Consider the following 13830-nt stretch of genomic DNA (forward strand, 5'->3'; position numbering starts at 1 on the left):
ATTCTTCGCTAACTTAAATATATTTGTAATAATCTGGGCACGTTTTTTCCTTACTTTGAGTGTTTACATAAATATTTGTCAGATTTATCAACTTTTCTGATCCCGATTTGTTTTCTTTGAAAAACTGTAAAAGGCGTCATCAGTTGCAGCGTCCTGGAGGGCAGCATCTTTATATTTTCGCTGCTCTGCTGTTGAACAGACAGAAGAAAAAAAATTTTATTTGGACTCCTGAACATAAATTAGACTTATTTTTAGTTTTCAGGTTGTTTTGATTTTTGGATGTGACATTTTCTTTCTTTTTTTAAAGAATAATAATTATAATAGAGGTAATTATTGCCACTTCTTTCTTATATTTCTTTAAATATTATTTCCTTTTAAGTCTTCTTCCAGTTTCTTTTTAAAGTCTGTTTGGCTGTGTACACAATAGTTTGACCTCAGTCACAAGAAATAGGTCTAGATTTTGCAATAGATCAATCGGAGGCACCTGCGTGAAGCTGACACCCCACCCACGTCAAAAAATCCAGCAAATAGTCTGAATGGTTAGTGCTCCGTTTGTGCAGGTTTGTGCCGTTAAAATTTTCGTTTGTGCAGTTTTGGTTTCTGAGATATTAAACATTATTTTTTAGGTCATCTAGAGTTCACCATCCCCCCATATCGCTCCAAAACAAACCAAAGTGGGCTAGTTCGTTAGTGCTCCGTTTGTGCAGGTTTGTGCAGTTAAAATTTTCGTTTGTGCAGTTTTGGTTTCTGAGATATTAAAAGTTATAATTTTGGCCGATGACGTCATCATCCCCCCATATGCTCCAAAACAAACCAAAGTGGGCTAGTTCGTTAGTGCTACGTTTGTGCAGGTTTGTGCCGTTAAAATTTTCGTTTGTGCAGTTTTGGTTTCTGAGATATTAAACATTATTTTTTAGGTCATCTAGAGTTCACCATCCCCCCATATGCTCCAAAACAAACCAAAGTGGGCTAATTCGTTAGTGCTCCGTTTGTGCAGGTTTGTGCAGTTAAAATTTTCGTTTGTGCAGCTTTTGTCTTTAAGATATTAAAAGTTATAATTTTGGCAGATGACGTCACCATCCCCCCATATGCTCCAAAACAAACCAAAGTGGGCTAGTTCGTTAGTGCTACGTTTGTGCAGGTTTGTGCCGTTAAAATTTTCGTTTGTGCAGTTTTGGTTTCTGAGATATTAAAAGTTATAATTTTGGCCGATGACGTCACCGTCACCCTATCATGTTCCAAATCAAACCTAACGGTGGGCTACTTCTTGTAATTCTTCAGATTCTCAGCTGTTGTACAATGTGTACATTTTGTTTTGAACTTCAATAAAGACTTAGAACAAGAAAAAATGTGTCTCATTTCAAGAAATGTTTTAAGATAGCAATGTTTTTTCACGAACGTAGCTTCTCTCCACAATAATTGAATCCTAATAAAGGACATGCAGCCTGACCCTAACGTAATGTGTATAACCTGTTCAACTGTGCTTTGATTTCGGAGGTGGTCTGAAGAATTATATTCACATTGTTGATGTACTGTCTGCTGATTATGCAGCAAACGTGTAAAGAAATTACATGAGCCTATAAAGGCCAATTTGCTAGTTGAGCATTAATTTACTTACCTTGTTCAAAAATCAAAATCGGGGTTGAAAAAATTCCAAAATGACTTATTCAAAACGATTTGAGACCGCTAGAATATTAACGAGAGGTTGAAATTACACTTGCTCTGCAAAACAAGATCGGGGGGGGGCCTCACTACAGTGTGGGTGGAGCCAATCCCAGTTGTGTGAGAACTATGTCAAAGTTCGCAAAACATGTGGAGCTTTTCAAAATCCTTGAAGCCCATACACATTTAATGTAAGAAATTGGATCGTTGCATTGAAAATATATTTACTAAATATTAAGTACATTACTTGGATGAACTTTGAAATAATGACACATTTCCGTTTTACTCGGCAAAAACTTTGCTCAAGCAACTAGCAAATTGGCCGTTATAGGCTCATGTAATTTTTTTACACGTTTGCTGCATAATCAGCAGACAGTACATCAACAATGTGAATATAATTCTTCAGACCACCTCCGAAATCAAAGCACAGTTGAACAGGTTATACACATTACGTTAGGGTCAGGCTGCATGTCCTTTATTAGGATTCAATTATTGTGGAGAGAAGCTACGTTCGTGAAAAAACATTGCTATCTTAAAACATTTCTTGAAATGAGACACATTTTTTCTTGTTCTAAGTCTTTATTGAAGTTCAAAACAAAATGTACACATTGTACAACAGCTGAGAATCTGAAGAATTACAAGAAGTAGCCCACCGTTAGGTTTGATTTGGAACATGATAGGGTGACGGTGACGTCATCGGCCAAAATTATAACTTTTAATATCTCAGAAACCAAAACTGCACAAACGAAAATTTTAACGGCACAAACCTGCACAAACGTAGCACTAACGAACTAGCCCACTTTGGTTTGTTTTGGAGCATATGGGGGGATGATGACGTCATCGGCCAAAATTATAACTTTTAATATCTCAGAAACCAAAACTGCACAAACGAAAATTTTAACTGCACAAACCTGCACAAACAGAGCACTAACGAACTAGCCCACTTTGGTTTGTTTTGGAGCGATATGGGGGGATGGTGAACTCTAGATGACCTAAAAAATAATGTTTAATATCTCAGAAACCAAAACTGCACAAACGAAAATTTTAACGGCACAAACCTGCACAAACGGAGCACTAACCATTCAGACTATTTGCTGGATTTTTTGACGTGGGTGGGGTGTCAGCTTCACGCAGGTCCTGCCGCTCCACCCAAGCGGCAAAATACGCGCGTGCTCGTGATGAGCACTGAGAAACAGCTGTGTGAAGTCAAAAAATCCAGCAAATAGTCTGAATGGTTAGTGCTCCGTTTTGTGCCGTTAAATTTTCGTTTGTGCAGCTTTGGTTTCTGAGATATTAAAAATTAGTTTTTAGGTCATCCAGACTTCAACATCCCCCCCCCAATTCAGCCGATCACGTTCACCCAATTAGGGGACAATTAATTTCACCTGCTGTACTTTCTGCTGTAGTTCTTCGTTGGTCGTCTTCCAGCACATTCCTGTCACGTAAGTCTTGTTTTCGGTGTCGTTTTTATGCAATTGATGTTGCTATATTTTTGTAGAAAAGAGACTACAGTATAAGTTGTGGCATAATCAATACAGTTAGAGTAAGATTCACCCTAATTGGGTGAATGTGATCGGCTGAATCTTTGAAAGCACCAAATAAAGTAAAATCAGATTTAGTCATTTGTATAATATAATCCTTGGGTGACATTGTGGTCCACACTACATACAAGTTGGTGGCGGCGACATAACAGCGGTAAAGCAAAAATGTTGATGTCTGGAGCAAAATTGGAGCGGCTGGTGACGTCATCAGTCAAATTATAACTTTTAATATCTCATAAGAGAAAGCTGCACAAACGATAGTTTCAACGGCACAAACCTGCACAAACGGAGCACTAACGAAGTAACCCACTTTGGTTTGGTTTATGTTTCTATCTAGATAGGGGTTTTTAAATAAAACGGGAACAGTATGGGTGATTTTAACATAGGGGGAACGGTATCTGATGGGTAATATTTAATATTGCGCATTAAAATGCATTGCCTTGCTTTTAATTCATATAGCACTTTATATATATATATATATATATATATATATATATAATGTGTGTGTATATGTACACTCCTGATCAAAATCTTAAGACCAGTTAAAAAACTGCAAGAATTTGCATTTTGCACTATTGTATCTTAAGAAGGTTCTAAGTAGAGCTTCACAATGTTAAAAGAAGAAATTGGCGTGAGAGACAGAAATTTTTGAGCGGGGAATTAATTGAAAACTGCATTTACACTCAAACATGATTTTTTTCAGCTGATCAAAAGTTTAAGACCATAGCTCAAAAAAACTCCAAAACCCCCCAAAACAGAAATCAAAGTGTCAAAAAAAGGACTCAGTAATGAGTAGCTCCATCATTCTTGATGATTTCAAACAATCGTTTAGGCTTCATGCCAGTGTTTCCAGGAGGCTAGTGGGAACGTTGCTCCAAGTGTTGAAGATGGCTTCACGAAGGGCATCCACTGTCTGGAACTGATGTCCATTTTTGTAAACGTCCCTTGCCATCCATCCCCAAATGTTCTCAATTGGGTTTAGATCCTGGGAACATGCAGGATGGTCCAAAAGAGTGATGTTATTCTCTTGGAAGAACTCCTTTGTCAGGCGCGCATTGTGAACTGCAGCATTGTCTACCGAGAATTCCTAACCCACAAATGTTCCGCTTCAGAAAAAATTAATCTCAGTGCATTGAATGGAATACTCGCATGAGAAACTGTATTATAAACTAAAAAAATGTGTTTGTATTAAAATATAAAATGAAAAACATTGGGGGGTTTTCTGATTTCAAGTGAAATTTGCAATATAGTCAACAGAAAAGAGAAAGATGACTTATTGTGTTTGATTATTAAGATTATAGTCATGAACATTAGAAGACGAAGCACTTTTTGTTTTTCCACTTTTATTTTTGCCAGTCGAATAGACATAACGACGGATACATAGATTTATTTAGAAAACAATGACAACCAAATAAAAATGAACAATTTGGTCCGCAGGAGGAGTCAGAAGAGAAAATATTTACTTTATCTTTTCTTTTTCCTTTTTTCGAATATGTAGTTTTTTTTAATGCATGGAAATAATAATACAAAAAACTTCCTGACATGTAGTTATTCTTGTGTTTTATCCAGTTCCACCAGCAGATGGAGAGCGTGTTTTCCGCTCCCCGCTGTGGACTTCTGCTAACAGCGGGCTGGAGTTGTTGGGATGCGAACTTTTCTGAAGACTACTCCCTTCATTCTTGACTTTCACAAACTCATCGGCAGCCTGGAGTACAGACTCCTCAGCGTCTTCCAGGAAAAACGGGCACCTCTCTGGAAGATGAGGGTCTTCATCTAGCAGCTTTATGTGAGTTCAGCTTTAATATCTTTATAAAAAAAAATTCTGCTGAACTGTCACTGGGATGAGTAACATGAGTTGCCAAACTGTTTTCCCAGCAGCAGCAGAACATGTAATTCAGACCATGTTTTTTTTTTTTTTTTTTACTGTTCCATCTGTTTTGTGTTTTATAATCTCCTCATAAAGGGATTTTGTTCTGATAGAAACCAAATTCAGGAATGTAGAGATGATTTTCCTGACATGGTTCTCCTCCCTGCAGGACTGTGGAGTCCTGTCAGGGCCCAGGAGCCGGAGTTTGGAGATGTGTGCACGGAGGGCAGCTGCTACCCCGCCACGGGTGACCTGCTGATCGGCAGGGCGCACAAACTCGCCGCCTCCTCCACCTGCGGCCTCCAGGAGCTCAAGCGCTTCTGCATTGTCGGACACCTGGAAGTAATAAGTCTCTTATTTAAATTCACGCACCTTATAAAACGACACAAGACATGTTTTCTCACGACCTGAGATTAAATCAGAGTAAACTTTTTCTGTTTTAGGTAGTTTGGATATTCATTAATTTCAGGCATATTTATATTTGTTTGAAAATAAGTATAAACTCATTTGAGTCTGCATTTTACACATTATACTAATATATATATATATATAAAATTAATTTGTCAAATTTATGTGATATTCTTTATTACTTTCTTCTAATTCGACAATTTATGATTAATTTATCTTCAAACAATTTTGGAACGGGCATAAAGTACCTCAGTATTTTATGGTTTTATGGGTTTAAAAAGTTTTGTAAAAATGTTTTAAATTTTAAAGTTTTTATTTTTTACGTTAAAAAAAAATAAATTCAGAGAATAAAGTCAGAATAATTAGATTAAAGTCATAATATTCTGAGAATAAAATCATATTTCTATGACTTTAGTAATATATTAAAGTCATAATACACTCCTGATCAAAATCTTAAGACCAGTTAAAAAACTGCAAGATTTTGCACTATTGTATCTTAAGAAGGTTCTAAGTAGAGCTTCACAATGTTAAAAGAAGAAATCAGCGTAAGAGACAAAAACTTTTGAGCGGGGAATTAATTGAAAACTGCTTTTACACTCAAACATAATTTTTTCAGCTGATCAAATGTTAAAGACCATAGCTAAAAAAAACTCCAAAACCCCCCAAAACAGAAATCAAAGTGTCAAAAAAAGGACTCAGTAATGAGTAGCTCCATCATTCTTGTTGATGACTTCAAACAATCGTTTAGGCTTGATGCCAGTGTTTCCAGGAGGCCAGTGGGAACGTTGCTCCAAGTGTTGAAGATGGCTTCACGAAGGGCATCCACTGTCTGGAACTGATGTCCATTTTTGTAAACGTCCCTTGCCATCCATCCCCAAATGTTCTCAATTGGTTTAAGATCCTGGGAACATGCAGGATGGTCCAAAAGAGTGATGTTATTCTCTTGGAAGAACTCCTTTGTCAGGCGGGCATTGTGAACTGCAGCATTGTCCTGTTGAAAAACCCGATCATTACCACACAGACGAGGCCCTCAGTCATGAGGGATGTCCGCTGCAACATCTCCACATAGCCAGCTGCTGTTTGACGCCCCTGCACAACCTGGAGCTCCATTGTTCCATTGAAGGAAAACGCACCCCAAATCATGATGGGGCCCCACCACTGTGCCATGTAGAAAACATCTCAGGTGGGATCTCCTCGTCATGCCAGTAACGTTGGAAGCCATCAGGACCATAAAAATTTTCTCATCAGAAGACAACTTTCTTCCACCTTTCAATGTTCCATGTTTGATGCACCCTTGCAAAGTCCAAACGGGCGATTTTGTGGCGTTGAAGAAGACGTGGCCTTTGAAGACGTTTTTTGTTTCTGAAGCCCTTTTCTCGCAGATGCCGTCTGATGGTTATTGGGCTGCAGTCAGCCAGTAATGGCCTTAATTTGGGTAGAGGATCGTCCCGTGTCTTGACGGACAGCCAATCAGATCCTGCGGCTCAGAGCTGGTGAAATTTTTTTGGGTCTGCCACTTGACTTTTTTGTTCCATAACCCTCAGGATCATTTAAAAAATGCAAAAAACTGTCTTACTGCGTCCAACCTCAGCAGCGATGGCACATTGAGAGGCCTTGCTTATGCAGCTTAACAATCCTACCACGTTCAAAGTCAGTGAGCTTTTTTGCTTTTGCCATCAGGAGGTCTTAACAGTGTAAAGACTTGACAGAAAATGACATGGAATCCAGATTTTTGCACAGCTTTTGGCTTTTTAAAGACTATGGTCTTAAACTTTTGATCAGCTGAAAAAATCATGTTTGAGTGTAAAAGCAGTTTTCAGAAAATTCCCCGCTCAAAAGTTCTTGTCTCTTGCACTGATTTTTTTCCTTCAACATTGTGAAGCTCTACTTAGAACCTTCTTAAGATAAAATAGTGCAAAATGCAAATTCTTGCAATTTTTTGACTGGTCTTAAGATTTTGATCAGGAGTGTATTATGACTTTAATATATTACTTAAGTCATAGAAATATGATTATTTTATTCTCAGAATATTATGACTTTAATCTAGTTATTCTGACTTTATTCTCCGAATTTATTTTTTAACATAAAAAATAACTTTTTTAAATTTAAATTTTTTTTACGCAAAAACGTTAAGAAAGTGACAATTTTGCCAAAGCTTGTTGTTTGAGTTTCCACGGTGTCCGTGGTTCCCCAGATAAGCGCGGCGAACAAGCGCGTGCTTTCTCAGTGCTCATCACAAGCACGCGCGTATTTTGCCACGTGGGCGGGGCGGGGAAACGAGGATTGACATAACACCTGTTATTGCTTTTACTTATAGCAATCTGTGTCATGTGACTAAGATTTAATAGTCACATGACATGATATAGATATATGATTAAATCTACATCACAGTATTTTTTAGACAGTCTTTGAATAGGTTCTCTGCACAATTTCATCACTTTCTTTTTTGTCAACAAAAACCCAACAAATAAAAACCTTCTCTCTCTGTAAGGGAGAGTTCATCACCTGTATGAAGTCAAATAAGTATAAAAATCAGTCATAGCATCAAATGACATCGAATATGTGAAAAAACGAGTCACAGTATAGTATGATGCCAAAAAAAAAATTAGTCATAGTATATATAGTATGTCAAAAATATGCAAAAATTTGTCATAGTTGTGCTCATTGCTTGTAAGTCAGGCTTGTTTCTAGTGAGTATTTGTGTTTTCTTCTTCCCCTGTTGTAGAGGAAAACACTACAGTAACGCTTATGCTTCTTGGAACAATTGGTAATCTAAAGCTAGAGTTTTAAACCAACACAATCTGAAAAACTTAGCTTCTTAGAGAAGGGATGGGTTTTAACTTTAAATCCTGTTCTGTGAAGCCTTTTCTGCTCTGACCTCGCTTTGTTTTTCCTCCTCAGGATTCAAAGGGTTCTGAGGCAGAGAGCAAAACCCCCTGAAGCCTCAACTCTGAGAATCGGCATGTAAGTCATCTCTTCCTGTCATCTCTGCAATAATATATGACTGAAGGTGAATCACCTTAGATCAAAGTGTGATCCTTGTACAAACTGTTGTATTTACAACTCCTGCAGCTGTGAGATGCCAAACAGCTCATGTATGCACCATAAAACATTCATTTTTATTTAGTCTGAGCTCAAATCTTCAGTCTTTTAATTAAATGTTTGTTTTTGCAGACATCAGTCGAAAACGTCTGTCTTGTGCGGCGATGCAAAGTGAAGAAGGATTCTGGTTCCAGTCCCCTCTCCTCCAGGGCCTCTCTGAGACGGACCGGCGGCTCCAGGTAGTACTGCATGGAGGAGAGACGAGGACAGAATGCTAGAAATTGATCTTGGCTCAGAGGTGAGGAAGTCTAGACCAGGAACTTAAGAAAACTATATTTACATATTATTTAAAACTTAAAAATACTATCTTTCTATGGTAGATAAAATCTAGAAACAATATAGATTGGAAATTTTCCAGATAAAAATCTAGAAATTTTCTAATTATATATATCTAAAAAAAAAAATTCTAGATAAAACCTAGAAATTTTCTAGTTTATCTAGATATCACAAGATAAAATCTAGATATATTCTAGATTAAAATCTAGAAAATTTCTAGATTTTTTTTAAGACTGGGAATAATCTAGATATCGCAAAAAAAAAAAATCTAGAAGCAAACTAGATGAATGAAATTTTCTAGATAAAATCTAGAAAATTTCTAGATTATATACATCTAGAAAAAATTCTAGATAAAGCCTAGAAATTTTCTAGTTTATCTAGATATCACAAGATAAAATCTAGATATATTCTAGATTAAAATCTCAAAATAATCTAGATATCGAGATATCTAGATAGTCTAGATATTGTATCTCATCTCCAGATAAAATCTCATCTAGAGATAGACATTTTCTCTAGATACTACGATATCTCATCTCGATTTTTTTTTAACAGTGGCAGAAATGGGCTTCCATACCCTTTAATAACTGACCAGTGTTTAGTATAAAACACTGTAATTTTAAGATATAAATCTATGATTTCATACTAAACACTGGTCAGTTATTAGAGGGTTCCCACATAGAGTTGAAAGAAATAGTAATTTTAAGTCTTAAATAATGTCTAAATATTGTTTTCTTTCTCAGTGTCGTATGAGGTAGAACAACTGGTTATATAATTTAAGTCTAGACTTCACTTCTGAGCCAAGACCCATTTCTACCATCCTAAGAAATGGTTGACATTTAATTTACTCTTAAATTGTGTTTACACTGTATAAAGGCAAGGCTGCTTCTATTTTAACTTAAGACGTTACATGTAGTGACTCCTGCTGACTCTTTTCTAACATCCTACCTCATAGGCGAGAGCGAAGGTCCCCCAGTGTACGGCTACAGACTGTTTGGCCTGAAGGTCCTGATGAATCTGAACAGCCTCTTCTGGATCCACATGCTGTCCCTTCATCACATCCCTGAAAACCCAACAGGAAATGAAAGAAGTCCTGCTTAATGCTCATTAAAATGATGAAACTGAACATTAAGATATTTTTGTCTACATGTGTATGAAAGAAGACCTTAAACAGAGTACCACTGGCTACACATTGGTATACTTAGCAAGTGTTGGATTACGCTACTGCCCTAAAATATGAACTTGTAACAGAGGTTTCAGTGAATTTATCTGCTTCTGCACATATTAAATAACTTCATATGAAACACATAAGTATTCCCCAGAAGTGTGTTAAAACATGAAACTCTTTGTGCCTGATCTGCTGTGTGGGTGAGAGGTAAGTGCCTCTCTACCTGGGCAGGTACGCTCCAATTGGGATTGCTGCGAGGTCGAATGGCCCAAAGCGGCGTCCGATCTCCTGGAAGGACGGACAGTAGCCTGTGTCGCCGGCGAAGAAGAATCGATGGTTGGGACCCAAAACAGACCAGCTACTCCATAAAGACTGAAAAGATATAAATCGTTAAATGGCTACAATTCTGACAGTTTTTAGTGCAGCAGAAAATTAAAGATTTTCACAGAGAGAAGAAGTTTTGCCCTTTTTGTTTAATCTTTCTTCATTTAAAAATGTTGGGCTATCACACCGAATACATTTCTGCTCACTTGTCCAACGATAACGTCGCAGCACTTAGATTATCAGTGCTGTTTATAAAACCAAACTGATAGCTGTCCCCACACACCACAACATTTACTATCAAGTACCCTGTTATCATCCCACGCTGTCCGTTTGCTCCAGTGCTGAGAGGGTGTGCAGACAAACGTGACGTTGTCGTGACCCGGGACGCAGTTTTCCTCCCACCAGTCCAGCTCCATCACGTTCTCACAGCCCATCTTGGCCAGCCAGTCCATCAAACCCAGGGGTACGAACCTGTTAAAACATGCATCATATTTCACAGGAACACTGGAAGGTTTGGGGGAGGAGGAACCATTTGGGACACATACCAGCGTAGCTCCCCTCCAAAGCGTGCATTAAGGCTGGCAACAGATCCAGCATCCAGATGATCGTAATGAGAGTGGCTGATGAGGACGGCGTCTATCCTCGGCAGCTGTTTGTAGGAGAGGAGAGAGCTGAATAAAGCCAGGTTTGATTCAAAGGATTCTGTCTGTTCACAAAGTAAAAGCGAGAACATGAAAGATCTTCGAACCTGTTCCACTGTGCAGGGGGGTCCTCTGTATCGTTTGGGTCCCATGAACTGAAGAAATGATGCTCTCTGGCTGAAAATGGGGTCAGTCAGGATGTTGACCCCCTCCATTTCGACCAGAACTGTAGCGTGGCCCAGCCAGGTGACCCTCATACCAGCAGGAGAGTCCAACGCTTCTGGATTCTGGACAAAGTAGGGCTCCAATACTGGGAGTTCACTGTCCAGGACCTGTGGGAAGAGCAGGGAGGACAGTAGAAACTTAGACCGATTTAAAAAATATATATATATATTAAACATGCTCATCTTTCAACCTATATATTTTTGTATTTGTAAGTGTTAACAGCTAAATACTAGAGAGTCTGCTAAGAAAACTCAGAGGACAACGATCTTGCAGCTAAAAGGTTCTTTAACAAAGTTTTGCCTCAGTGGGGTTGAATACAAATGGATGCCACACTTTTCAGATTTTTTGTGCTCCTAAGTTATCAGATAAAGTCCAATAAATAGACAATATACAGACAACTGGTGCAAATAAAGAATTCAATGTTTGTTGTTATGCTGCGTGAAATCAGCCTTTAAGGCCAGATAATCCCTCAATGAACGCAGCAAAGTTTCCAGAAGCAGCTATAAATAACAGCATGTTGGCTCAGGGCTGTGAAAGATGAGCTTGTGATACTAATTATTACAGCAGAGCATAAATGTGAGCACTGCAGACTTGGTTCTTCTTTCTCTAGTCCACTAATAAAACATCGTTATTTTTTAAAAAGTATCTGAATTATCTACAGTCAAATAAAGTGACTTGCAGGTTTTAACATCCAAGTGGTTTCCTACCTCTTTGCTTGTTGGCACACTGCTGTGATTTTTATCCAGCACCAGAAATCTGAACAGCATAGAATAGGAAGGAAAGCGCCATGTTGGCCAGGGGTTTGTCCAGCGACCATGTTTGTCCCGACAGGACTTCGTCACCTCCTCCTGCATTCAAAAACAAAACACACCTGAGATACAGCGTGACATTTATTTGAACTCTGAAGAGACTTGAATGTTGGGCGTTGGTGAGCAGAAGGAGGAGGGTCGTTACCTCCAGTCGGTAGTCCCGACGGAAACTCTTACGGGAAGAGCGGGAGGAACTGCTCTTCCTCGGTGTTCGAGGATCCACCTTTCCACCTTCGGCACCTAGAGGCAAATCACCATCCTTAAGAAAATAAATAAAAAGAGCGATTTAAAAAGCATGCAAGTGCAGAGAATTTAGCACCAAAATCAGCAGAAACTCATCCAGACATGCAACATTTTTCAGGATAAAAGTGTTGACTGTTACCTCCACCAGGCCTGTTGTCTCTTCCAGCTCTGCTCTGTCTGAGGATTTTGGTATCTCCATGTTTCTACCAGCAACACATCTGTAACAGCACACAGAAACAAGTTCACGCTTTATCAATCTACTGAATCAGTTTATCCGCCTTGCTCAAAAGTACAGCACACACACAATAACATTACTACACCTTCACACCGCTGACTCATTTACCTCGACTGGAACGATAACAGTCGACAGTTGAGCTGTAATACTTTGCAGCTCAACTGACCTCAAAAATGTGCAAAAATGAGTCATTTTTGGCAAAAATGGCTATTAACAAAGCCTCTCAGCTTTCAGAGTTAAGTAAACAATGATAAATTACAAAATTGTGAGATATACAATCAAAGCTAACGAACATCTCTATATAGAGCCTAACACTATGGATGTGTAAGATATTTTATTAGTAATTTCTTTCTGCAGGTCTACTTTGTTATAGGAAAGTATTGCAATATTCAAACCCGCAATTTAGCAAGATATGTAAATCAGAGCTAAACAAGACATATTTTGTCTTTACAGAATTACACTATTAAAAATAGAAACAAAGGCACAATGCAACCCTTTAGTGTACTTTAATCTATAAAAAAGAGCTGCCTGTTTGCTGCAGTGGAGGAAAGCAGAGCTGCATCAAACTTTAACGTGGAACTGCAGAAAAAAGAACAAAAGCAAAAATTGAATTGTTAATGCATGCCACCATGAGAAAAGCCTACTGAGTTTTGCTTAAAAAACTTTTTTTTAAATTAAAATCACACATTTTTGACTCATGAAGTAATTTTTTATTTTTTTTGCAAAACAAACTTATTTGCGCTTGTCAGAAATCTTTTCTTGCCAAGTTTTTGTTTGTGACTCAAAGTTTTGCTCGTCATTCTCACATGACGTCGTGGGCGGGGCCTAAAATCACAACAAAAGATTTCTGATGTGTGCAAATAAATGTTTATGTTTGGTAAAAATGAGCTATGTAATTTTAAAAAAAGGATTTTAAACAAAACCTTGTTTTTTTTGGGCGTTTTTTTTTTTTTTTTTTTTTTTTTTAAAAAGGAATCATTACAATTCCAAAAGTTTTGATTACAATTTTAGTTTACTTAATTAACTGAGGTTAGTTTTTTTTTCATTGAATAATTGGGAAAAAAATGTAACTTCGTACTCTGCGAACCAGACCCTAAAGTCTGGATTGAGTTTTTTCCCCTTCATTAATGACACACTTTTATTACATTCATTATATCTATCATGGTAATTCATGGTGAGTTGTTTTTAATTCTAAATGAATATCCTTGTTGGACTTTTATTTAAGTGTTATTCTCCTTCAAGATACATTTACCTAACGCCAGAATAAATGAAATGTACATTATGCAGCAAATTAGAAGACATATATCCATTATGGAACGAAGCTGAAGTTGG

At 37.8% G+C, this 13830-nt stretch overlaps 1 protein-coding gene and 1 long non-coding RNA gene across 2 annotated transcripts; one reads left to right on the forward strand and one right to left on the reverse strand.

Annotated features, from left to right (window-relative positions):
- The first annotated feature begins 2844 nt into the window (after positions 1 to 2844).
- On the forward strand, positions 2845 to 10164 carry LOC103459287 (uncharacterized). The gene is made up of 5 exons (XR_014086042.1): positions 2845 to 3104; positions 4773 to 4989; positions 5240 to 5412; positions 8380 to 8759; positions 9809 to 10164. It is a non-coding gene; the product is annotated as an uncharacterized LOC103459287 (long non-coding RNA).
- Positions 8577 to 12503, reverse strand: LOC103459310 (N-acyl-phosphatidylethanolamine-hydrolyzing phospholipase D-like). The gene is made up of 9 exons (XM_081603919.1): positions 12403 to 12503; positions 12166 to 12279; positions 11919 to 12059; positions 11094 to 11318; positions 10891 to 10994; positions 10651 to 10816; positions 10245 to 10393; positions 9802 to 9916; positions 8577 to 8765 (listed from the first exon to the last, which is right to left on the reverse strand). The coding sequence occupies exons 1-9, from the start codon at positions 12460 to 12462 to the stop codon at positions 8613 to 8615; spliced, it is 1227 nt and encodes a 408-aa protein (XP_081460045.1). The 5' UTR covers positions 12463 to 12503; the 3' UTR covers positions 8577 to 8612.
- Positions 12504 to 13830: the final 1327 nt, after the last annotated feature.

Source organism: Poecilia reticulata, chromosome 23 (assembly GCF_904066995.2).
Source record: "Poecilia reticulata chromosome 23, P_reticulata-male-v2, whole genome shotgun sequence".
NCBI classification, from domain to species: domain Eukaryota; kingdom Metazoa; phylum Chordata; class Actinopteri; order Cyprinodontiformes; family Poeciliidae; genus Poecilia; species Poecilia reticulata.

Excerpts from the sequence above, each read along its gene's own strand:
- LOC103459310 (XM_081603919.1), bottom strand. The coding sequence starts at position 12,462 with ATGGAGATACCAAAATCCTCAGACAGAGCAGAGCTGGAAGAGACAACA. Across the intron at positions 12,280-12,402 it reads AGACAACAGGCCTGGTGGAG|GATGGTGATTTGCCTCTAGG; the intron begins GTAACAGTCAAC and ends TATTTTCTTAAG. Across the intron at positions 10,817-10,890 it reads TTTGGAGGGGAGCTACGCTG|GTTCGTACCCCTGGGTTTGA; the intron begins GTATGTGTCCCA and ends ATGTTTTAACAG.